A 26,627-nucleotide genomic window follows, 5' to 3' on the forward strand; every position below is an offset into this window, starting at 1 on the left:
ATTCAGGTTCCTTTGAGCCCTTCCTAGGACATCCACTGGAGACTGAACTTTAGAAAACCCAATGAATGAAGAAGCATCAGCATAAGAACTGTTAATGAAACATTAAATATATATGTAGCTATAGAACTTGGAACTAAATGAAGGGTATGAAGGAGACAGTGTAATATATAATAGCTACATACTCTGACAATGTAGATACAGTGTCACTATAAAAATGTGGGACAGCAGAGTAGGGAGGGCATGTGCGTAGTGGTAAAGCTCACTCACTGCCTTTTTTTCTTTTTTTAAAAACCAGCTTTATTGCAGAGTAATTTAATTGCCTTTTATTTTTTTAGCTAATTACCTTTTAAATGTTAATTGAGAATAAAAGGCTATTGCGTGAAATGAGATGGTGAGGAAGAAGAGAAAAAAGAAGTTTTGGCTAATGTTACTGCTGTTTATCAAAGAATAGAAAATAGTCCAAAAATACAACTAAAGTGTTATATAAAGGTATTAGTATAAAGGGAACCAGGAGAATAAAAATGCAAACCTTTCTAAATGCCAAAAGATAAATTTTAAAAAGAAAAAGTATATGTTCAAATAAAATAGATAACAGTGAAAGACTATACACACACACACACACACACACACACACACACACCAATAATCTATATGATATTTAACAATATGACAGAATTGAAGCCATACCTATTGATAATATCCATAAATGTCAATGGGCTTACTCTTCTAAAAGTAAAAAAAAAGTTCAGGTTGGTCCACAAGGCAAAGCCTACTTTTGTGCTGTTTATAGGAGATATACATAAATGGAAAGATTCTGAAAGGGTTAAAATACAAGGATGGACAAAGATAAATCAAATAAAAAAGAAAGTAGGAGAGTCATTCTTGGTATTTCACAAAGGTAGAATGCAGATTAGAAAGCATTACAGGAGACAAAAGGATACTTTACAATGAAAAAAGCTGCAGTGCCTGGTAAAAAGAAATGGGGACCATCTGCATACAGGCAGGAGCATTCCCCAGGATGTCTTATTTTATGGAGAGAGAAAATGTGTAAGAAATGAAGGAGGGGGAGAACATATGAATATGTATATGTGAAGTTCATTTTTTTTAAATAAAAGGATAAGTCATTTAAAAAAGTTACCTGTGGGGAAACAAGGGAATGGAATGTAGTGGGGAAAGGGATAGAAGCTAGATTTTCTGAATGCGTCTATTTTGTAGATTTGACTTTTGAATTATGTAAGTATTTTATAGAACTATAAAACATTCTAAAGAAATTTCTAAACAAACAAACAAAAGAACCACAAAAACAAAAGCAGCAGAGAAATGTAACTGTGTATGGAGGTTGTGAAGTGACCTCTCAGACAACTATTTCGTTGGCTTTCAAATACAGTAATTTAAAGTAAAGGTACATCCCTAATAGGGGTATAGCATAACAACAACAACAAAAGTAAGCTGTTTTTAGTAATCATTGTTGGTCGCAAAGTTGATACTATTTTGAAATAATATTTGGGTGTTGTGGAATAAAGTCATTATGAAATGTATAATTAAGAACTAGGGTTTTCAGCAGGATAGAAAGGAGAGCTTAGGTATATGAAGTAGAAACAATGTCTTCATGAATTTGTATTGGCAGTGTCCGTATGAACTCCTAATCTGATTTATGTCTTTAAAAAAGGATCTTTATTCGTTCTAGATACTGAAAAAAACTAGAAACACAAACTTAGTATAAAGAATATTTTTTTTTAATTTTTTTTTCAACGTTTTTATTTATTTTTGGGACAGAGAGAGACACGGAGCATGAACGGGGGAGGGGCAGAGAGAGAGGGAGACACAGAATCGGAAACAGGCTCCAGGCTCTAAGCCATCCGCCCAGAGCCCGACGCGGGGCTCGAACTCACGGACCGCGAGATCGTGACCTGGCTGAAGTCGGACGCTTAACCGACTGCGCCACCCAGGCACCCCAAGAATATTTTTTTTAAAACGAGCACTCAGCACCCTAAGTATGATCTCTGAATACCATTTTCACCCAAACAAATTCGAGCTCCTTGGAGAAGGAGCTGGTTCTTGTACCGGGGCAGGAAAGGTGCCAGCTGAGCCTGGGACACCGTTCATACCAAAAGTGAGAAAGATGTCAGTGCCTGTTTACTAGGGTCATATCAAAAGAGACTCCTTCTGGTTAAAGACAGGACAGTGTGAGCATCAGTAGGAGAACAGCTGCGATGACCTGAAGCATATCGGATGTGCTTTAATCTATAATTTCCTAGTGTGACTTTTAAACAGAACTCTCCTTGATCGCCTTTGGAGGATGATGGGGACGCCACTGACGATTTTGAAAGCTGATAAATACAGGGAAAGATAGAGAATCAAACCTATATCCTGGCTTTTTTTCCCTGTGAACTATAACGCAAGGTAATGAAGTAGTTGAAGAAGAGAAATTTTTCTTCATAGAATATTTTTGGTTAGTAAACAAAAAAGGGATGATGGGAAAATCACCACTTTTAGCCCTAACGAATTGTGTATCTGTGTAGTGACCATTAAAAGCTGCTAACACCATGGGGCGCCTGGGTGGCGCAGTCGGTTAAGCGTCCGACTTCAGCCAGGTCACGATCTCGCGGTCCGTGAGTTCGAGCCCCGCGTCGGGCTCTGGGCTGATGGCTCAGAGCCTGGAGCCTGTTTCCGATTCTGTGTCTCCCTCTCTCTCTGCCCCTCCCCCGTTCATGCTCTGTCTCTCTCTGTCCCAAAAATAAAAATAAACGTTGGAAAAAAAAAAATTAAAAAAAAAAAAGCTGCTAACACCACAAAAGGAGAGACAACCAGACTGAGTCTGCTTCCTGATGGAAGTGGTGGAAGATTACGACTCTGCTTTTGAGCTGTTCTTGACTCCCCCTCAAAAGAGTCAAATCTGAATTTGATCAAGCCTGTAGCTGTAAACACTGATTTATACAGAATACAGAGGTCATTGGAACAACCGGTTACCTCCCACATGGAGGCTACCAGTAAAAGCAGACTCAGAAAAATGCTAAACAGACAAAAGGCTGTTTTTCAACAAATATGCTGCTAGAAAGAGAATGGGGAGATGGAGGGGAGAAGGAACATATACCTTAAAAGAGACTTAAGCAATAAATCAACCATTTGCAGTGTGTACATCTCATTGGGATCCTGATTTGATCAAGCAAATTGGAAAAAACTGTGAGACATTTGGGGGCATTTAAACATGGATTAGATATTTGATATTAAAGAATTATTAACTTTTAAAGGCGTCATATTGTGCTTACATAAAAAGTTATTTTTTTAGAAATACATACTGAGGGGCGCCTGGGTAGCTCAGTTGGTTGAGCATCCGACCGTCTTTATTTATTTTGAGAGAAAGAGAGAGTGCACGTGTGTGTGTGCACGTGAGAGAGAGCGGGGAAGGGGCAGAGACAGAATTCCAAGCAGGCTCCACACCCAGAGCAGAGCCAGCACGGGAGCTCGATTCCACTACCATAAAATCGTGATCTGAGCCAACATCAAGAGTTGGACACTTACGTGATTGAGCCACCCAAGCACCCTGAGCATCTGACTCTTGATTTTAGTTCAGGTTATGATCCCAGGATCATGGGATGGAGCCCTGCATCGGGCTCTGGGCTAAGTGTGGAGCCTGTTTAAGATTTTCTTTCTCTCTCTCTCCCTCTGCCCCTCTCCCCAGTTCATGCTCGCCATCTACAAAAAACAAAAACAAACACAAAAACCACTGAGATTATATTGGATGAAATTACATGATACTATATGATACAGTTATATCAGGAATTGGGTTCTAAATAATCTGTGGTTGGTTGGCAGAACATCTGTAAAGGACCAGACAGTAAATATTTTAGGTTTTACAGGCCATGTGATCCTTGTAACAGATACCTAACACTACCTTTGTGGTGTGAAAGCAGCCACAAACAGTGTGTAAACAAATGTGCATGGATGTGTTCCAATAAAACCTTATTTACAAAAATAGACAGTGGACCAAAGTTAGCCCAAAGGTTGTTGTTTGCTAACAACTCCTGGTCTGGATGGAAAAGTTGACCATGAAGTGACAGTTGTTGAAGCTAAGGTACATGGAGATTCATTATACTATTTTCTCTACTTCTATATATATTTGAGAATTCCCATGATAAAAAATCAAGTATTGGGGCACCTGAGTGGCTCAGTCGGTTAAGCGTCTGACTCTTGATTTTGGCTCAGGTCACGATCTCACAATTTGTGTGTTCGAGACCTGCGTCAGACTCTGTGCTCAGAGTGCGGAGCCTGCTTGGGATTCTCTTTCCCTCTCTCTTGTTGCCCCTCTCCCACAGTCTCTCAGATGTGCACGTGCTCTCTCTCTCTCTCTCTCTCTCTCTCTCAAAATAAATAAAAAAAATAAAGTAGTTAGCTTTTGGATAAAATTAGGCCGCTGTTACTGTATTCTCTTTTGTTTTGTGTATCCCTTTTATTAAACTAATTAGGAAGGAGCTTTATCTAGCTGGGGATTTTTTTAAGCTCTGAAAGAAGTAACATGTTGGACTTAGATATTAAAAGTACAAATGCACCTCTAAACCATTTTCACTGGTTTAACTTCTCTGTATTAGGTTTTGTTTCTGTGTGTTCTATAGCTGACATTATGAGTAATCACTCATTTATTCCCTCATCTAGGCATCAGAGACAAAGTGTCTGATTGGGATGAGTTTCTGCGGCAGACCCTGGTGGGAGCGTGTAGCCCTCCTGTTCCCCTGCTAGAGGGCGTGAGTATTACTGCTTGCAGAACCAGTGTGGAAAACTCTTTTCATCTTCAGTGATATTTCTTGTCCAAGGAATCTTAAAATTGGTTGCTTGTTTAGCACTCTAAAGCAAATAAGCATCATTACTACAGACGTAGACAGTGGGTATTGCTGAGTTTAAACGTATCCTCAGAAGTTGCCAACTGGTGACTTACTTAGGGCCTAAAGTATTCCAAATTAGTTGCTGACACATAAAAATCTAGCTTTCCAGATTCTTTTATGAAGTTGGAAAGTGTGGCCTTTTTGGGCTCTCTGTAACTGAGCAGGTGTTGATTCTACTTCAGGAATTTGTAACTCCCACCCCAGGTGGATTGAGACCCCCTTTTCTTTCACTCAGAAGACCCTGGACCTATCGTATCCTTACCACCTACCTTCTTTCAACAGTCCTTTTAAATTAGGGTAGCTTTTGAGCTTGTTAGTGAATATAATACAGGTTTCTTGTCTTTGTGAAATCAGTTTATTGGTTATGACATTTCTAAGTTATATTTTGTCGCTTTCTGTCCTACCACTTACATGCTTTGTGGCATATGTGAAATGCAATGTATGAATGTTCCAGTTTCTCTGCATCTTTGCTGACATTCTTTACTCTCTTTTGGTTATAGCTATGCTAGTGAGTGTGAAGCGGTATCTAATTTTGGACGCGCATTTTCCTAATGACTAATGATGTTGAGCATCTTTTTCTATACTGTTGGTTATTTGTGTATCTTTTTAGAGGAAATGTCTTTGCCTGTTTTTAAATTGGGTTTTTTTTTTTTTATTACAGAATTGTAAGAGCTCCTTGTATCTGATAAATCCAGACCAGATAGATTTCCAGATGTTTTGTGGATCGTCTTTTCACTTGCTTGACGATATTGTTTATAGCACAAAAGTTTATTTTGATGTAGCCCAATTTATCTGTTTCGTTGCTGTTGCTTATGCTTTTGGTGTCATACCTAAGAAGGCTTTGTTTAATGCAAGGTCACAAAGATTTACTCCTATGTTTCCTCCTAAGTGTTTCATAGGTTTGACTCTTATGTCTAATTCTGTGATCCATTCACATTCCCCCTTTAAAACTCGATTGGCAAATACTCTCCCGGCTGATCTTTATATTTTATACTCAGACTCATTTCATTATGCTTAGCCAGAGCCTGGCACATACTAAGTAAACAGTAAAATTCTAATGATTGAATGAAATCATGAACAGTGAATTAATAGATACCCAGCTCTACATCGACCATGATTCTGACATTCTAATACTTAGGTGTGAATGTGTTTCTCCATTTGTTCGTATGTTCTTTTGCATACGTATGAATATATGAGCAGCGTCACAGAGCAGTTCTTATTAGGGGAAAAAAGTAAGTTTGAATATTAAGAAATGACTAAGTGATAATGGAATCAGCATTCTTTTCTATTCTTTATTGTAGCTTTTAATGTATTTCTAGAGAGTGATAATTAAACCTTTTCTTTCCATCAGCATAATCAAAACACTGTGTTCATAGGAACATTGTTGTGAAATGAGTGAAAAATCAGAAACAACTGAAATGCCATCGGTAGATAAGTGGGTAAATTACTGCTCACTTATAACACAGAATGTCAATAAAATGGTCTAACACAATGAAGAGGATTTATATGTACTATAATAGAAAGAAAGCTGTGGTGTATTCAGTAACAAACACAAATTAAAAAAGAGTATACAGTGCTCCCATTGTTCAAAAAATATAAGATAGACAGACACAGGTAGATACTGACTTGGGTGCAGAAAACCCAGTGTCAGAGTAAGACTAAGTGCTAAGTAAGACTTAGTAATAAGATTCAGTAACGACGATATTTTAAAAATTCTTATTAGATGAGACTATATACCATCGTCTTAGAGATAGAGATCTTAGAATAGTTTCATTGCATTGTAAGTAAGATTTTCTATAAGATAAACATTTTCATATCATCTAGAAATAATACTGTAGAGACTTGTATGATATTAGGCCATTCAGTGACATGACTTTGAGTGGATAAAAATATAAAGGCTAATCTGAGATAATTTAAAACTTGACTTTTTAGAATACTGTGTTAACTTCTCTTAATCATTTTACATCTTGTACCTACAGCTCCGTAATGGGAGGAACCCTTTAGATCTCATTGCCCCGGGTTCCAGGCTAGAGTGTCAAGCTTTCCGGGACTTGTTGAGCACTTGGATCGTTACGGTAGTAGAGAACATCGGAGGAAGGCTGAAGCTGCGCTATGAAGGACTGGAAAGTTCTGACAGTTTTGACTTTTGGTTGTATTACTTGGATCCATTTCTTCATCACGTTGGTTGGGCTGCTCAACAGGGATATGAGCTTCAGCCCCCATTAGGTGAAGAGTAATAGGACTTTTTAACTTTAACTGTTACATTATGGTCATAGTATGTTTTTATTAATGTTGATAAGACTGAAAAACGCATTACTCTACATATTACAAAAGCCTTTGTGTAATAGAGATATTTCAAAAAAATGTGTATGCAGTTGAGTGCCTATTTTTTGTTTTTTTGTTTTTTTTTTTTTTTTGGTTTTTTGTTTTTTTGGCTTATTAGTAACTTGCCACACATATTGATGTACTCATGGACTCCTGCCTCAGCTCCTACTGACCCCATACCAAAATTGAAGAAAAATTCTCTAGGTAGCATTTAGATACATATAGGAGTAGTCTGGGTCTTGGTTCAAAGTGGATTAAAGTGATTAAAAGAAGTAACAGTGAGATCAAAACAGGAGTGACTGTTTAAAGCAAGTTTGGACGTTCTGTTATTTTGTGGCCTACAGCAATCCTTATAATCTCCCTGTAGGTATTTTCACCAGACTTGCTACCCACGCTCTGAATAGGGGAGACAGAGTACTGAAGTTAAGATGCAGGTTCTTTTGAATGAAGATGGTATAAGTGGGCTGGAGCCCTTTGTTTTCCCCGTGGAAAGTGACTTTTTTGTTTACGCGAATGCTTTCAAAACAGTTATAAAGTAAGTTCTCTTCATTTAAAACATCCTGTCTTGTTTTACTAAAGCCATCCAGCATCTAAAGAATGAAGCTGAGTGGCAGGAGATCCTGGCCAAAGTGAAAGAGGAGGAGGAAGAGCCATTGCCATCGTACTTATTTAAGGTAAGAACAAAAACATGATGGATAGTACTTACCTCTCACAGTGGGGTAGGGCACAGTAACCCCGGGGTCAGTGAATGCGCTGTGATAGTTGGAGGAGGAAAGAGGTTTGAAGGCTGGAGTGATGGGCATCCTGTTTCTCTTCTAAAGGTAGTCTAGGTTTTCCCCCAGAGTTCTCTTAAAGTGTTTGAGTCTTGTCTTTTCCACTTGTAACTACATAGCCCCAGTTGTTATAAAATAAACTTGTTTTCCTCCAGATGGCCTTTGTGTGCCAAATAGAGAGAGTAGGAGTACTTCTAATACTTTTTTTTTTTTTTGAATAATTTTTTCTGAATAATTTTTTTTCTGAATAATTTATTCAAGGAAAGAAAATTACAGGATTAAATTCTTTACCAGAAGTTGGACAGTTATGTTATTTTAACTAAGAGTAATATTCTGCTATATATGAGTATAAAATTAATGTGAAAATACTATAGTTTTATTCCCTCTTGGTGTTTGCATTTCAGGACAAACAAGTGATTAGCACTCATTCATTCTCTGTAAATATGAAATTGGAAGCTGTGGACCCCTGGTCTCCTTTTGCGATCTCTCCTGCTACGGTTGTTAAGGTAAAATGGGGGCAGCTCTCTTGGTAAGAATTCCTGTCAGGGTGACTCGTTTAGGAAAGTGGTAGTGTTTTGATCTTCAGGCTCTGCTGATCTGAGCCATGTTTCTCCTAAGCTGTGAGGCTAGAATGACTTCTGTGCACATTTTGTATTTGTACTGTCCAGGTCTCTGCGGCCCATTCCTTATTCTGGGCCTGCTCACCCCAGCCAACCAAAGCTCGGGTGCCAGAGTAGTGGGGTGTGTGGTCTTGGGAGCAGGCCTTACTGAACACTAGAGGGGACTTAACCTGGCAGGAAGCTTGCAGTGTCTGAGAAGTACGGGCACAGGCATCAGCGTCGGTATCCACCCAGGTGCAGGGCTCACCGGGTGAGGGGATGTTGGGGGAGCAGGTGGTCCATGTCATGAGATCTGCCCAGGATTGCTCCAGCATGGAGTCCAGACTCAGACTTCAATCTTTTGGAAGGCTGACTCAAGTAAGGCTCTGGTTGAGAGTAACCACAGGAGCTGGGCAGGTTGTCAGGCCCTGGTTACTCAATTACTAGAACTGAGGCCCAAGAGAACGGGTTAGTTCGGCACTGGAGCAGAAGGCCATTTACCCAGAGTAGAACCAGAAGACTGGCATGACTGGAGCAGAAGTTGCTTGGATGCTGAATCATCTGATTGGTCGAGATTTAAATTGTTTTGCTTTAGGAGAAGATTATTTTTGAACAGGGAGGGATTCTCAACCTACAGTGGGGTCAGAAGGCCCTATCTGAAGTCTAAAGGGCTGTTGGATGGCCAGGAGCCAGAGAAGGTTAATAAAACCTTTTAGGCATTTGAAACTCGGCTAGGATCCAAAAATTTAATATACAAGTGTGGCCGACTCCTCACTAAACCTAAACTAAATCGTGTTTGGAGCCCAAGTACTTAGATTTGAGCCCAGGTTCTGCTGCTTCTTTGCTGGGCAAAATGGGGCAAGTTATTTAACTTCTTTTTAAATCCAGCTTCCTTATCTGCAAAATGAGGTTGATAATGGTCCCTACCTTATTAAGTTGTAAGGAAAATTATAACAGAATTGATGTGTGGAAAGCATTTAATTAAAACAGTGCCTGGGGGCACCTGGGTGGCTTAGTCGGCTCAGATCATGATCTCACAATTCGTGAGTTCAAGCCCCATGTTGGGCTCTGTGCTGACAGTTCAGAGCCTAGAGCCTGCTTCGGATTCTGGGTCTCCCCCTCTCTCTGCCCCTTCCCTGCTCGCGCTCTGTCTTTCACTCAAAAATGAATAAACATAAAAAAAAACAAAAACAAAAACAAACCAGTGCCTGACACAGCGGTAACATTTATTGAGTGCTTAGTGTTGCTATACCCACTGTGGCTATGAAGTTTTGTAACATGTTTGTCTATGCCGAGGAATGACACACACACATATGTGTGTGTATACATACACATAAAACCATTTGTCTGCGTTGTCTGTTCAATTGTATGTGCAGGTTTTTGATGAGAAGTACTTCCTGGTAGAAATGGATGATTTGCGACCAGAGAATCACGCACGGCGATGTTTTGTGTGTCATGCTGACAGTCCCGGTCTTTTCCCCGTGCAGTGGAGTCTGAAGAATGGTTTACACATCAGCCCCCCTCCCGGTATGTAGTTGTTGTTTCCTGAATTGTCCATCAGGGGCTTCTTTTTGAAATGGCATTTATCTCCCTCTCTCTCTCTCTCTCTCTCCCCCCCCCTCTCTCTCTCTGTGTGTGTCTCTCTCTCTGTCTCTCTCTCTCTCTTCATGCCCCAGCTTGTCCTCAACATTTTTTGGGTCCCAAAACAAGTATAAGTGAAGGCCTCGATTCCATATATTTAAATATTTGCAAGTTACAAGTTAAGCTAAAATGATTAAGTCAAGGTACGTTCTGTCCTCCTGCCTTGACAAATATATCTTCATAACACCTGGGGTCCCATGCACGTTCTTGGTTGGCCCCTCCTATGTGTGTCATGAGGGCACAGAGGAATGTGAGAGTAGGACAGGCAGAGAGTGTTGGCAGGGTTGGGAGTTGGCAGAGGAGGAGAGACCTCAGAACCAGAACTCGGAGGTAGGAGGCAGATATCAGATGACTTTCAGGTTTCTGGGCATCCTCTTAGAGTGCAGCTCTTCAGACTTGAGAGGGAGGTTTATGATTAAGAGTAGGACTCAGAGAGGCTGTAGGTAGGAAACCAGCAACTCATTTCCCTGGTGTTTGCAACTTTGCAGAATATCTTTGATCCTTTAATCAATGCTCTTAAATATGATTTTGTTGAGCTTGACCGAAATTTTTAATAATTATAGCATAGAATATCTGGACATGTTAAATGTTTATCTGCTTTTTATATCAGGAATCAGATTACTTGATTGGAAGTCTGTGTATCCTTTATTAGTAGGCTGTGGGCAAATACAACTTCGCTTCTTAAATGGTGAGTGCTGGAACACTGGGCTGGAATTGCTCTTATGTGTTAACAAGAGTCATAAACTCAGAACTTGTGCTGTTTATTCAGCCTTCATTCATCCAAAAAACATTTATGGAATGTTTGTTATGAGCCAGGTATTGGGCGTGTCTGTCACTGGGGAGGCAAAAGTGAGTATGATGGTTCCTTCAAGGAGCAAGTAGGGGAAACAGTAATGGAGCCTCCCAGGTTCTCTCATCAGTGAACACACAGTGGGCACACCTGCCTGGTGGTGGTGGCAGAGGGGGACATGCCTACAGGAGGAAGTTCTTGCTTTGCTGGAAGACTCTGGACATCCCAAGTTCTTTATCTTACTGCTGCCTTTGTGTGAAAAGGAAAAAACAATTATTAACGATACTGGAACTTTCAGCTTTGTTACAGACAGCTCATCTATCTCTGTAAGTAGGAGGAAAGTAGTGGATTATGTCACTGGAAATGGCAGCTGGTTTACTGTGAGGAATAGAGGTGGAGGCAGAAGTGGAGTAGGGGGGACATGGTAACAGTCTGAGTTGGGCAGAGGAGGGACTGCAGGGGCCGTGTGGCTATCGGCTGGTGTGGTGTGGTAGCCCGCTGTTGCTCAGCTCTGCACGGTGGAGAGCTGGTCCAAAACGGTGGGGCAGCTGGGCAGATAGTGTTGCCAGGGCATCAGATCTGAGAGGCTTCTACCAAGAACCATGGTGGACTTAAGCAGACAGTTAAGCTCAACTTTTTTCTTCGGAAGTGACTTCATGATTCAGGTTACAAGATGGCGTTGCGCTTCTGTACAACATGAATCTGGAAACAGTGCTGAGACTTTTATGTCAGGAGTGGCTAAGATATGTAAGGACAGAGCTTCATGAGGGAAGAAGGATTATTTGCTGTCCCATCCTTTAGAGCCTAAGTTGGAATAGAATGGATAGTAAGACTGGATTTATTAGTACAAACCTAATCCAGTCATAACTGTCTTAAATTCTTTTGGTAAACTGCTAGCAGCTAATCATATAAAATATTGTGGAAAATAAATGCCTAGTTTGAAGCTTGAAAGTTGAAAAATTTATTCAAAGTGGGACGCCTGAGTGGCTCAATCTGTGTTAAGCCTTCTGCCCTTGCTTTCGGCTCGTGTCATGGTCTCACGGTTCATGACATGGAACCCTGCATAGGGCTCTTCTCTCTCTCCCTCTCTTTCTGCCCCTCTCTGCACATCTCTCTCTCTCTGTCTCTCTCTCTGTCTCTGTCTGTCTGTCTCAAGAAAATAAATAACATGAAAAACAATTTTTTTAATTTATTCAAAGGATTTTATTGTATTGCTATAGTTTGACCAAAGTTGATCTGTTTTAAAACGTGAAAAACGCTTCTGATTTATAGGGTGTTTTTCCTCCTCCCTAAAAAGAGCAAAGTCCTCAAATTAGCCAATGAGAAGTTGTGGGTGGATATCTGGGGGAATGGAAAAGCCAGGTAGGCATGTGTGGTGTGAATTTTTGTTCTCATATTCTTACCTAGGCTACCCGGGCCAGGACTTTGATTGGGCTGACTACCTCAAACAGTGTGGTGCCGAAGCTGCTCCCCAGAGGTGCTTCCCCCCGGTGAGAACCCTGGTCCCCTTGCTGCCACGCTCCGGGTCCGCTGGGGACTGCTGTGCTTCTCACACTCATATGCTTCGTACTCAGTCCCCTCGCTCAGCTCAAATAAGCATCTCATTGATTGTAATACAGTGGTGCAAGGAAAATTCATCGACTCAGGAAGTTAATGAATTTTTAAAGTTTATCAGGTTTTTTATTAGCTAAAATCATGAATTTTTTTAGTTCATAATTATTTTTGGTTGCTTAAGAATATGAAAAAGTGTTAATTAAGTGGAAAGAAATGGTTAAACTTATTTAAAAATACTTGCATGAAAATATTACATGCGTATGGTTTACAACGCTAAATAGCAGTAAAAAGCTCACAGCATAAAGTGGTAGGTCCCTGTCCCATCCCTCTCCGTGGTCTCCCTTCCCGGGAAGATTCGCTCCTATTCTCACTGTTGTTCTGATGCTTATACTTAAATCATTTTCAAAATAGTATGCTGCCATCTTATGAGTCATTGATTTTAGACATGTCTATGTTATGGTAAGTGAACACTTAGCTATTTTATATTACCTTTTTCCTTGGTCTTAACCCACCTCTTTCTTCCTATAATTTTTGGTCAAATCTGAATTGATTATTTACACTATGATATGTATTCAGGTATTATTCACAGCCAAGCACTGCAGTATTTTATGGTTTTCTCTTTTTTATTTATCCTCAAGTTAATAATTGCCTTGTTTTTCATGGCTTAATTTTCTCCGTTTCTATTGTAGTTCTTCCCACACCTTCCCAGTAGCTTCTCCTAAGTCGGTCACATCGGGAAATCTGTCATCCCCCCTCCCCCCCAATTCTATGAAACTTACAGTTTATTTGAGGGGTGGAGGAAACATTAATTATATATGCAGAAATTCCCTTACCTGACTCTGTCATTGAAAGTCATCTAAATCAGGGAGTCATCTTTTGATGAAACAGTCTATTTTAACTTAAGATGTATAAATCTGCATTCATGTGCTAATCTTTTGGTAAGGCCTTCCCTTTGCATATGGATTGTCATCTCGTGTTCCCTTGAGTCTTTTCCTGACATGTACCTAACATATATGCTGTACACACATGTGTATATACATCACATACACCCTAGGATTTTTAGTACAGTGAGAACTCTTGATACTTTGAAACAATATGAATGCAAAGTTCTTCTCAATTTGTCATTACTTTTCCTTTCCCCTCCCCCCCCCCCCCCCCCCATCCTTTCACACTTGTCTTGCCCACCTGTTTTGGCAGCAGTTTCCTGGTTACTCCCACGTGTTGTTCTCAGTAGCGGCTATAGTTATATGTGGGTGTGTAGTGGAGGACGGCAGCTGTCTCACCAGTAGGAACCCAGGAGCACCAAGAAAAGGCTCTGCAACCAACCACTCCTGCCGGCGTCTCAGGTTCTGCCATTAGCACAGGTTGCTTTGGCTCCCTCCACCTCAGGAGTGGGCCCTGACCGAGAGGACTGTGAAGAATGCAAGCATTTGTGCCTGGGTCCTAGTTCCATGTTTAGAGCCAGATGCTCGCATTGCCACCCTGTAGCCTTTCCCAGAAGTCTCTTTGGTCCAACTAGACCTGTGTATATTTTTGCTGTTTAAAGTTATTTCTTTGTATTTTAGGACAGAAGTGTTAAAATGCAAGATGTTCCCTAGGCATGTTCTCTTTTCCTCATGTCCATGACCACTTAAATACCCTGATGTAGGAACTTTGTCATTTCTTTTTTTTTTTTTTTTTTTTTAATTTTGTTTTAATGTTTGTTTATTTTTGAGAGAGAGAGAGGGAGACACAGAATCCAAAGTAGGCTCCAGGTTCTGAGCTGCCAGCACAGAGCCCAACATGGGGCTCAAACTCGTGAACTCTGAGATCATGACCTGAGCCGAAGTCAGACGCTTAACTGACTGAGCCACCCAGGGGCCCTGGAACTTTGTCATTTCTAAGATTTTTCTGAGAGACATCCTTCTTAGCAACCTCCATTTTCTCTTTCTTTTTTAAAAAAAATTTTTTTGGGGGGCGCCTGGGTGGCGCAGTCGGTTGAGCGTCCGACTTCAGCTCAGGTCACGATCTCGCGGTCCGTGAGTTCGAGCCCCGCGTCGGGCTCTGGGCTGAATGCTCAGAGCCTGGAGCCTGCTTCCGATTCTGTGTCTCCCTCTCTCTCTCTGCCCCTCCCCCGTTCATGCTCTGTCTCTCTCTGTCCCAAAAATAAATAAACGTTGAAAAAAAAATTTTTTTTTTTAAATTAAAAAAAAAAAATTTTTTTTAAACATTTATTTATCTTTGAGACAGAGAGAGAGAGAGAGACAGAATAAATAATAAATAAACGTTGAAAAAAAAAATTTTTTTTAAATTAAAAAAAAAAATTTTTTTTTTTTAAACATTTATTTATTTTTGAGACAGAGAGAGAGAGAGAGACAGAGCATGAACGGGGGAGGGGCAGAGAGAGAGAGGGAGACACAGAATTGGAAGCAGGCTCCAGGCTCTGAGCATTCAGCCCAGAGCCCGACGCGGGGCTCGAACTCACGGACCGCGAGATCGTGACCTGAGCTGAAGTCGGACGCTCAACCGACTGCGCCACCCAGGCGCCCCCATTCTCTCTTTCTTTAGACAGGTTGCTCACTAGACTTGCCATAAAATTTTAATCCTGGGAACTGTCCTTCAGTGCCACCCAGGGATTTGTCTTTCCCCTTTCTTAAGATTTGAGATTCCTGTTTTCTACATCTAATGGTCTCCTTCCTCTTTCTTGGTTTATTCCCTTGTTTTGATGGAGCCCATCTCCTAGTAGCTTCCTGAAAAGGAATGCAAGAGAGGTAAATTTTAATAGACTTTGCATGTTTGAAAAGGTCTTCATTCTATTAACTTGACTGATAGTTTGGCTCAATGTGGAATTTTAGGTTAGAAGTTACTTTACCTGAGAATTTTGAAAACATCATTTAGTTGTTTTCTACCTTCCAACGTAGCAGTCGAGAAGTTGACATCTATCTTTATTCTTGATCTTTTATAGATGACCTGCCTTTTACTCCTCCCTGAGGGGTTATAGATTCTCTTTGTCACCATGTTTCATAGCTAAGCCATGGCATGGCCTGTCTTCATTCACTTGCTGGGTTCTCAGCACATTCTCTGTAGACACTTGTTCCTCTGTGCTGGGAAGTTCTCTTGAATCTCTTCTTTGATTTCCTTCCTTTCATTTTCTCTCTCCTCTTTTTCTGGAATTTCTTTTATTTGTATGTTGGCCCTCTGGATCAGACCTCTACTTTTCTTACCTTTTTCTCCTGTTTTCTGTTTCTTAAGTCATTTTGCTTTGCTTGATGAAAGATCTCCTAAACTTTATTTCAGTCCTTCTTTAGAGTTTTTAATTTTTAATATCACATTTTTTAATTTTCCAGAACTATTTCTGTTCTCTGAATATTTATTTTTAGCAGTGTACTATTCTTGTTTTAAGGATGTGATAGTTTTTCTTATCACTCAGAGGATGTTAATTGCCCCTGCCTTTTGAGAAATTTTCTTCTTGCATAAGAAGTTTTCTCCATGTTGCTTGTTTTGTCTATTTCGGTCCCTAGCTTTCATATTTTTAGATGTCTGATAATGCTTGGTGGTTTGCTTCTATTTGAGATTGGGGGACTAAAAACAGATAAAGCTGATTGGAAGTTCTGAGCATGTTGGTGGGGATTGTCAACCCTAAAGTTCTCTTTAGGGTGGGGTCTGGCTGGCCATTTGTTGGAGACTCCTAACATATCTTCATGTGTTTCTTCCCGGGCTTGTCATATTACCATAAGAAGTCTTTTCCAATCCCTGCCTGGAGAGTAGAGGCGAGGGCTGGACCTTTCAGCATGCCACGTGCAAACCCCTGTTTTGGGCGCTGCATACATGCCCTCAGTGGTTCCTGTGTCCTTCTGACCTGGAGTCTTGTGTCCTATCCTCTCTGAAAAATAAATCTCATCTCATATACAGGAAGAAATGGGATAGTTTCCCTGGGGTGTGGAGACATGACCTAAGTGCTTCTTAAATGTTTTCAACAAATTAGTTCTAGATACTGTTCTAAATTTTAGCTTATAAAACGTTGCTGTTGTCTCCCGTTACATCCATACTAGTAGGTTTATGTAAAAAAACAAAACAAAACAAAACAAAAACCCATTTTAGTTCTAGTGCTGTCAGAAGGAAGAGAGAATAATCAAATACGGAAGTTCAGTTCTCCGTTTTGACCCAGAAGCTGCAAATTTTAAAAACACATATTTTCCTTCTGTTCATAAGTGTCATTTATCCTGACTGACTTTCATGATATACAAGGAAGTAGGAGCCAGGCAGCTTATCTATCGTGTGTTAGAGCCCTTTGTGGGAGGGAAGCGAACCAGCCATGGGTGAGAGCCAGTTGGTTCAGGGCACAGAGCCTTAGGTACTTTATTTATTAAAAACTCATAATAACCCAGTGAGGTAATGTTCTCAAGGTCATCTGACAGATGACAAAACTCAGGCAAAAAAGAGGTTCCACAGCTTGAGTGAGGTCACACAGGTAGCAGTAATATGGGTATACCTGACCTTAAAGACCATACTGCTTATAACACCAAGAGAGATTATATATATATATTATATATATTAATATAATTATTATATATATAACATATATTATATAATATATATTAATTTAATTATTATATATAATATATATAATATAATATTATATATAATATATATAATATATTATATTAATATAAATATTACTTGGAATAATAAATCTCTCGGGTCAGCACGAGTTAATACTGAGTATGTGTTTGGATTTGATTCATATATTTTCTAGTCAATTACTGAGCATGAATTTAAGGAGAATATGAAGCTTGAGGCAGTGAACCCTCTTCTCCCCGAAGAAGTGTGCGTTGCCACCATTACTGCAGTGAGAGGCTCCTACGTATGGCTCCAGCTGGAGGGTAAGTGCCACACTCCTGAGAAGCCTTCCTGTGGCCCTCTCTTCTGAGCCTTCCTGTTTACCCCTGTGATGTGACTTGTTAGACTTAGTCAATTAGCTAAATAGGGGCCTTGCTCAGAGACTTGTAATTTGTTGTTCTGGTTTTTTTTTAATTTTTCTTTAACATTTATTCATTTTTGAGAGTGAGAGAGACAGAGCATGAGTGGGGGAGGGGCAGAGAGAGAGGAAGACACAGAATCTGAAGCAGGCTCCAGGCTCTGACGTGGGGCTCAAACTCATGGACTGCGAGATCATGACCTGAGCTGAAGTCGGACGCTTAACTCGGACGCTGAAGTCGGACTGAGCCACCCAGGCGCCCCAGAGACTTGTAATTTGTAATGCAAGATTCTTAGCCAAAAACTTGAGTTTCAAGTCCTTGAGTTTCAAATTTTAGGAAATGAATGTAAATAAAAAGCCTTCACTGCAGACTCCTGTTTTCTTGAAGGGAAAGTATAAGGCAAGTGGCTATGTTTTAATGTCACCAGAATATATGAGCATGAGCATTCACACGTAGCTTATTTAAGAGATAATATTTTGTTTGCCCTAACCAATAGAACCAAAGTGTATGTAAAATAGAAAAGACATACTGAAAGTAATATTCAGTGATTGAATGGGTTTGTGGCTGGAGAGCGTTACGTGAGCACTCAGCTGCAATTACTAAATATGGCCTGGGTTTCTTTTTTTGTTCGGCTACCAAACAGTCAGACTTGGTACCTACTGTTTCCAGTTTGTAGACTTGATATTTAATGCAGATGTCAAGGATGGTATTGAATACAGATTTCTGTGTAACCCCTGCTGGGCAGCCTCACTTCCTGATTGGCACCCACAGTCTATGAGTACCAGAACCAATGTTCTTAGTGTGTGGAGCTGCCCCTGCTGCCTTTTGTTTCCCAGTTATTGCGTGGAACTGACTGTATTTGTCAGTCAGCCGAGTGTTTCTACTGTTAGTTCCAGTTGCCTATTTGCTGTTCCGTAACTAGGGGTCATTCTGTGTATTTGCTCCCCACTGTCATTTTTATACAGTTATGCATAGGGGACGGTTTACCCTTTTTTCTTAATGTTTGTTACACATGAACAAGTATGACTTCTTTGTAAAAGGAACTTATCGAAAGACTTTGTGTCTGCATTATTGCAACAGTAGAACATTGTCCAGGAAGTACTTTAGGAAGAAGGCTATTTAATGGTCTAAAAATTTTTTTTTAATCTAAACAGGTTCTCAGAAGCCCATACCTGAATGTATTGTGAGTGTGGAATCCATGGATATATTTCCTTTGGGCTGGTGTGAAACCAATGGCCATCCCCTCAGTGCCCCTCGCCGAGCACGAGGTAGTGGTCTATTTCTGGGCCAAGGGGTTGATTGTTAAATAATCTGTCGTGTGGCTGCCATCAATTAGGATGAATGTGGACATTTCAGAGAAAAGCAGAGTGGTGTTCTGATTGTTTATTCCTACATAGGGAGATCACTTATTGCAACCTGCCTGGATTGCCTGAACAGTTTCTGTGGGTCAGGAATGTGGGCACAACGTAGCTGGGTGCTTTGGATCCAGCCCCCTTATGAGCCTGCAGTCAGGGTATCAGCCAGGACCCCAGTCATCTTAGGGCTCAAGGCAGGGAGGCTCTGCCGCCAAGTGTACTCAGATGGTTGTTAACAAGACTCACTTCCTCGTGGCTTTTGGACTGAGGGCCTCAGGTCCTCGCTGGCTGTTGGTGGGAGTCTTCCCTCAGTTTCTTGCCGTGTGAACCTCTTCGTCGGGGAGCCTGCAGCAGGGCAGTTGGCTTCCATCAGAACCAGCCAGGGAACAGAGCAAGGTTGAGGAAGGTAGAAGCCAGGGTGTTTTTGTAACCTAATCTTAAAAGTGACATCCCATCCCATAAAGTTTGTTTATTTTTGAGAGCGAGTGAGCGCACCCAAGCAGAGAAAGGGCAGAGAGAAAGGGAGACAGAATCCCAAGCAGACTCTGCACTGTCTATGCAGAACCCTCCGCGGGGCTCAAACCCACGAACCGCGAGATCACGACCTGAGCCGAAATCAAGAGTCGGACACTTAACTGACTGAGTCACCCAGGCACCCACCACCCTTTTAAAAACAGCTCTATTGGGATAGCATTTACGTAACATAAAATTTGATCCTGTTATTTAGTGGTTTTTAGTACGCTCATGGAGTTGTACAACTATCACCGCAGTAAATTTGACAATATTTTCATCATCTCAGAAAGAAACCCTGTACCCCTTGGCAGTCACCTCTTTGTCCCCCCAGCCCTAGGTAGCTACTTCTCTACTGTTTTCTCCTATATAGATTTGCCTGTTCTGGACATTTCGTGTGGAACCAAATGATGTATGATCTTTTATGACTGGCTTCCTTTGCTCAGCATGATGTTTTCAGAGTTCATCCATGTGGCAGTGTGTTCTCAGTACTGCGTTCCTTCATAGGTTTTAATACTGTTCCATGGTAGTGATATGCCGCATTTTCTTTATCCAGGCATCAGTCAGTGGCCATTTGGGTTGGTTTCCGTTCCTAAGTCATTATGAAAAATGCAGCTGTGAACATTTGTGTACAGGTTTTTATGTGGACACATGTTTTCATTTCTCGAGTATAACTCTGTGTTTAACACTCTGAGGAACTGTTAGACTGTTTGCTGAAGTGGCTGCACCATCTTATATCCCCACCAACAGTGTACGGGGATTCTCCTTTCTTCTCACTACCCCAACCCTTGTTACTTTCTGAGTTTTTTATTTGTGTTTTATAATAGCCATGCTGGTATGTAGGGTGGTATCTTACTGGGGTCTTGAGTTGTACTTCCCTGATCATCAGCAATGTTGAGTATCTTTTCATGTGCTTATCGGACATTGGTATATCTTCTTCGGAGGAATGTCTGTTCAAGTCTTTTGCCCATTTTTTAATTGTTTTTTGTTGTTGTTGTGTTGTTGTTGAGTTGTAGGATTTTGTTACATATTCTAGATATTAATACCTTTGTTATCAGATATGTGACTTGCAAATATTTTCTCCCCATTCTGTGGGTTGCCTTTTCTCTCTCTCTCGACGCACAGGAGTTTTAACTCTTAATGTAGTCCAATTTATTTTTTCTTTTGTCACCTGTGCTTTTGGTGTCATATCTAGAAAATCATTGCCAAATCTGATGTCATGAAAGATTTTCCCTATGTTGTCTTCTAAGAGTTTTATAGTTTTCGCCTTTATGTTTAGGTCTTTGATCCATTTTGAGTTAATTTTTGTATATGGTGTAAGGTAAGAGTCCAACTTCATTACTGTGAGTAGTCAGTTTTCCCAGCACTATTTGTTGGAAAGGCTGTACTTGTCCCATTGAATGGTCCTGGCATCCTTGCTGAAATCAGTTTTTCTTTTGAATATCTTTTCCTGTGTAGAAAATATTCATAGGAGTCAACTGACTTGTGAGCCTTGAAAATACTATTTTTGGTCTTTGTGTAAAGACTCTTCGTACCCAGAAAATGTGCCTCAGTCTAGATATTCAGACATATCAGCACTTAATTCATAGTACTTACTAGTTTTAAATATACACAATGACCAGGTTTTTAAATGTGCTAATGTTAGCTTAATACATATAGAAACTGTTCTTTTGTCTGTTTGTTTTTCTTGACATTTATAGTTTTGTTTTCTTCTTACAGTCCAGAAACAGAGGAAAATTGCAGTGGTTCAACCAGAAAAACAGTAAGTAATAGAATAGTATAACAGTATGTTTAAATAATTGACATTTGAAAATTAGAATATCTAGAAAAAGAAATCACTATTTCAGAGAGTATATCTCATGTGTTATTTTCTCAGGTGGAAGCATAATTCTTTAATTCAGCTTCTGTTAGGTTACATATTTTTCCTTACAGCATATATGTTCTCTAAAATGGCATTGTATACAAAAGGGTAAAATGCCTTCTCAAGATGTTCCCCCCGTTGGGTCTTCTTTGGCTTTTAAAGCCTGAAGGCATTTGAATAAGAGAGGAAATAGAATCTCTGTGCTGTTATTTTTTATGGAAGAACAGAAATTATAAATTAGGATATGACTTGTCACAGTGAAAAAAACCTTGAGGTGGAAGACAGCAGCCCTATAAGAAAAGTGCACTCAAAGGGGTGACTTGGTGTCCCATTGGGGAACCCTTTGAGGCATACCTTCATACACAGCTTTTGGGAGGCATTTATTTAATTAGTGGTGCCTTAAAAATACACATACATGCGTGTTTCCAGATGCTGGGTTTTCAAGTCTATATTAGTTTGCTCAAGCTGCCATAACAGAATACCATGGACTGGATGGCTCAAACAACAGAAATTTATTTTCTCCCAGTTGTGCAGGCTGGGAAGTCCAAGATCAAAGTGCCAGCCTGATTCCATTCCTGGCTTGGCTCTCCCTACAGACTGCCAGCTTCCCATGCATCCTCACATGGTGGCACCAGCTGGAAGGGAGAGCCAGCCCTCCTAGATCAGAGTCCTGCCTTTATTTACCTCATAAGCGTTCTATCTCCAGACACAGTCACAGTGGGGCTAAGAGACACAACAAGTGAATTTTAAGGGGACACAATTCAATCTATAGCAGATTCTCTGTAAGTTATGGCTGTTTCTGTGGCGGTGTGAGTAATAAAACGGACAGCAGAAGTGGAGAGAAAGGCCACAGACTTCAGTCCCAGGCAGAGAAGTGAGATAGCAGTGTCAAAAATCCGGCCCCGGACTTCTCCTTGACTTAGTTGCCAAGACGGATCCAGAGTTTTAGTCAGAAAGTATTCCCAAAAAGATAAATCAGCCTTTTTCGTTGATTGGTGCATATAGAATAATTCTCTGATTTGTAAAACATAATTTGTCTTTAATTTTGAAACTAATAAAAGAAGAAAACAGACCCTTGTAAGAAATGTGTTTGTTCTTTGACTATTGAAAAAAATGAACAATTTACTTATGGTTTGAGAATTCCAGAAGGAATTCTATAATTTGTTGTTCACATGAATGAAAAAAAGTTGATTTAAATATGAAGTATTACAGCACTGTCTGCAGACTGTCTGTTGGCTCATTAAACCATGTACATAGTTTTAAAAACAATTGTTAAAAAAAAAATATGAGCAGGGAAGCACCTTCTGTTACACATTTTGCAATCTGCCACATTTGCTTTCTTCTTAGATTTTAAGGAAACTAACCCTCAAACTTTACTGACCGTAAGGATTATCTCACTATTTTGTTGTGTTATCTTGACTCAGAATACCATCCTCCAGGACTGTCCATGAGGGCCTGAAGAATCAGGAGCTGAACTCCACAGACTCAGGTATAAGTGTATGCAGTCTTATGGAAAGGTGGACCTTTATTTTCTTTTAATGGGCTATATCTTAAACAATACATTTGATTTCTAGGATGTAGCTTCATACTTTTTTTTTTTCAAGATTTTAATTAATTTATTTCTTAATTTTATTTGAGAGAGAGAGCAAGCACGAGCAGGGGAGAGGCAGAGAGAGAGAATCCCAAGCAGGCTCCATGCTCCACACTGAGCCCGACTCGGGGCTCGATCTCACCACTGTGAGATCATGACCTGAGCTGAAATCAAGAGTAAGCGCTTGACCAACTGAGCCACTCAGGCACCCCAAGGTTTTATTTTTAAGTAATTGCTACACCCAGCCTGGTGCTTGAACTCACAACCCTGCGATCAAGAGTTGTGTGCTTTACTGACTGAGCCAGCTAGGTGCCCCCAAAATGTAGCTTCATAGAGGGGGCCCTTTTTTTTTTTTTTTAAGTTTATTTATTTATTTTGAGAGAGAGTGGGAGAGGGGCAGAGAGAGAGGATCACAGGCAGGCTCTGCACCGTCAGTGCAGAGCATGATGACCTCACAAACCGTGAGATCATGACCTGAGCCGAAGTCAGACACTTAACCGACTGAGCCACCCAGGCACCCCCATAGAGGGTTCTCTTTTTTTTATTTTATTTTTTTTGCTTGTTTATTTTTGAGAGAAAGAGTGCGAGTGGGGGAGGGGCAGAGAGAGACGGAGACAAAATCTGAAGCAGGCTCCAGGCTCTGAGCTGTCAGCACAGAGCCCCGATGGCGGTGCTCGAACCCACAAACTGTGAGATCACGACCTGAGCCAAAGTCAGACACTTAACCGACTGAACCATCCAGATGCCTCGAGGGTTCTCTTAATTGTGACTTTAAAGACTTATAATTGTCCAAGATGTATCTAGTTTAATAACTATCTCTGGGATGATATTTCTGCCAATTATAACTATTCTCTGCTGATCACTTGGGTGCCAAGGTCGCTGGAGGTCAATATTCTCGTTCCTGAGTTTAGATAAAGAACCAGAGGCTTTCCAGGCAGTGCACTTTTTTTTTTTTTTTTAATTTTTTTTTTAATGTTTATTTATTTTTGAGACAGAGGGAGACAGAGCATGAGCAGGGAAGGGGCAGAGAGAGAGGGAGACACGGAACGTGAAGCAGGCTCTGAGCTGTCATCACAGAGCCCGACGCGAGGCTCGAACTCACGAACTGTGAGATCGTGACCTGAGCGGAAGTCGGACGCTTAACCGACCCGAGCCACCCAGGCGCCCCCAGGCAGTGCACTTTCTTAAGCTGTGTGGTTGGGAGGTAGATGTTTATTGTTCTTTAAACCTTTTTTGTGATACAGGTTGTGTGTATGTATTTCACAATTAAAAAACAGCGCTGGAAAAACAGATTGTCCCAGAGGCAATGCCTGATAAATGAAACAAGAATCATTGCTGGAGGCCAAAGCCTGTTGTCAGGGGGTCTCTCCTTGGAATTGTTCTTGGCTCCACCTTTGCTTGTTGTATGCTTAGCATCTTGGCTGTGTGTATTCTAGCACAGATTATGCATTTGGATGGTATTTAGTAAATGCTTAGAAAAGAAATCAAAGCTCAGAGAGGCCACACAGCTTTATGAATATAGATGGGTCAAAAATACAACTTGGATCTTTCTTGGTTCAAAACACACACTTTTGTCTCTTCCACCCACTGCCTTCTCATTATGTCACTTACACATAAAAAAGTAATTAACTTTAGTATAATAACCAGTTTGCTATACTTGCTTACTTTTATTTTCTGATAGCTCCTTATGAGACTTTTCCCTGTGTTTTTTTTTTTTAATTTTTTTTATACTTATTTATTTTTGAGAGACAGAGTACAAGTGGGGGAGGGACAGAGAAAGAAGGAGACACAGAATCCAAAGTAGGCTGCAGGCTCTGAGCTGTCAGCACAGAGCCCGGGGCCGGGCTTGAACTCACAAACCGTGAGATCATAACCTGAGCTAAAGTCGAACGCTTAACCAGCTGAGCCACCCAGGCGCCCCGACTTTACCCTGTGTTTAACAGGCCTGGTGATAGTGGCACTATTGTTTTATTTCATAATACTGTTTTTGATTTTTTTTTTTAATGTTTGTTTATTTTTGAAAGAGAGAGAGAGAGACAGAGCATGAGTGGGGGAGGGGCAGAGAGAGAGGGAGACACAGAATCCAAAGTAGGCTCCAGGCTCTGAGCTGTCCACACAGAGCCCAACATGGGGCTTGAACTTGTGACCCATGAGATCATGACCTGAGCTGAAGTTGGACGCTTAACCGACTGAGCCACCCAGGTACCCCTATTCATAATATTAAAGGGAAGGTATTTAATCTTTCCCTATTAAATAGGTGACTGGCATGTAATTGCTAAAGAAGTTCCTTTCTATTTCTGGTTTTCTAGGAACCTTGGTCATAAACACATGCTCACATTTACAAAATAATTTTTCCTTAGCATTGGATGATCATATGAGTTTTCTGTCTAAGCTTATTAATGTGGTGCATTTCAGTGGTAGATTTTTTTTCCTAATGTTGAATCATCCTTCTGTTGCTTGCTAGGGTAACTCTTACTTGACCATAATGGTATCTTTTGAGTACCCAGCAGAATAGCATTAGTGAATATCTTTTTAAAAATTACCCACTTTTTTATTGAGATAAAAGTGACATATAACATTATATTAGTTTTAGCAGTGCAACATAGTGATATGATATTTACATATATTACAAATGATCACCACAGAAAATCTAGTTAATACCTACCACCACATATTATACATTTTTTTTCTTGTGATGAGAACTTTTAAGATCTGCTCTCTTAGCAACATGCAAATGTACAATACATGGGAGTATTACTACACTCACCATGCTGCACATTACATTCCCCAGGACTTATTTATATTTTATAACGGGAGGATTGTACCTTTTGGCCACCTTCACCTATTTCGCCCACTCCCTGCCCCTGCTCTGGCAACCACCAGACTGTTCTCTGTATCTGTGAGTTATGGCTTTGTTGTTGTTGTTTAGATCCCACATTCAAGTGACATCATATGATATTTGTCTTTTTCTGAATTATTTCACTTAGGGAGTGAACTCAGGGTCTGTTCATGGTGTCACAAATGGCAAGACTTCCTTTTTTTTTGCATTTTTAATTATTTAGAGAGAGAGCGCATGTGCTTATGAGCAGGGAAGGGGTAGAGGGAGGGAGAGAATCTCAAGCAGGCTCCACACTGTCAGCATAGAGCCTGATATGGGGCTTGATCATGATCCGAGCCAAAATCAAGAGTTGGTCGCTTAACCGACTGAGCCACCCAGGTGTCCCAGGACTTCCTTTTTTTAAATGGCTGAATAATATTCCACTCTGTGTCCATTCATCTATCCGTGGACACTTAGGTTGCTTCCATTGCCTTGACTGTGGTAAATAGTGCTGCACTGAACATGGCAGCAGTAGGTGCAGATGTCCTTTCAAGTTAGTATTTTTGTTTCTTTCAGTTAAATTCCAACCAAAGTGGAATTGCTGGATCATATGATAGTTCAATTTTTAACTTTTTGAGGAACCTCGATACACTTTTTCCTAGTGGCTGTACCAATTTACATTCTAATGGTGTACCAGTGTTCTCTTTTCTCCACCACCTTGTCAACCCTTGTTATTTCTTTTCATTTTTTTAAGATTTTATTTTTAAGTGATTTCTATACCCTTTGTGGGGCTGGAACTTACAACCCCAAGATCAAGTGTCGCATGCTCTACCAACTGAGCCAGCCCGGTGCCCCCACACTTTTTATTTGTCTTTTTGATAATAGCCATTCTAACAGGTATCTCTAATGAGGTAATATCTCATTGTGGTTTTGATTTGGTATCAAAAGGTAAGGTAACTCTTTAATTTTGAT

General features: G+C 40.5%; 1 protein-coding gene across 14 annotated transcripts in view; it reads left to right on the top strand.

The window, feature by feature from the left end:
- Positions 1-26,627, top strand: part of SFMBT1 (Scm like with four mbt domains 1) — a 130,215-nt gene that overhangs the window by 93,507 nt on the left and 10,081 nt on the right. For all 14 annotated transcript variants that reach the window (XM_086697946.1, XM_086697945.1, XM_086697942.1 and 11 more), the window contains 10 exons: positions 4,654-4,742; positions 6,860-7,106; positions 7,785-7,879; positions 8,383-8,484; positions 9,954-10,104; positions 12,416-12,498; positions 17,298-17,424; positions 18,675-18,788; positions 21,105-21,147; positions 22,671-22,735. In XM_086697946.1, the coding sequence (XP_086554072.1) occupies positions 4,654-4,742; positions 6,860-7,106; positions 7,785-7,879; positions 8,383-8,484; positions 9,954-10,104; positions 12,416-12,498; positions 17,298-17,424; positions 18,675-18,788; positions 21,105-21,147; positions 22,671-22,735 (1,116 nt within the window). The remainder of the gene's footprint in view (positions 1-4,653; positions 4,743-6,859; positions 7,107-7,784; positions 7,880-8,382; positions 8,485-9,953; positions 10,105-12,415; positions 12,499-17,297; positions 17,425-18,674; positions 18,789-21,104; positions 21,148-22,670; positions 22,736-26,627) is intronic.

The sequence above is a fragment of the Puma concolor genome, chromosome A2 (genome assembly GCF_028749965.1).
Source record: "Puma concolor isolate L17-30 chromosome A2, mPumCon1.1.hap2, whole genome shotgun sequence".
NCBI lineage: Eukaryota > Metazoa > Chordata > Mammalia > Carnivora > Felidae > Puma > Puma concolor.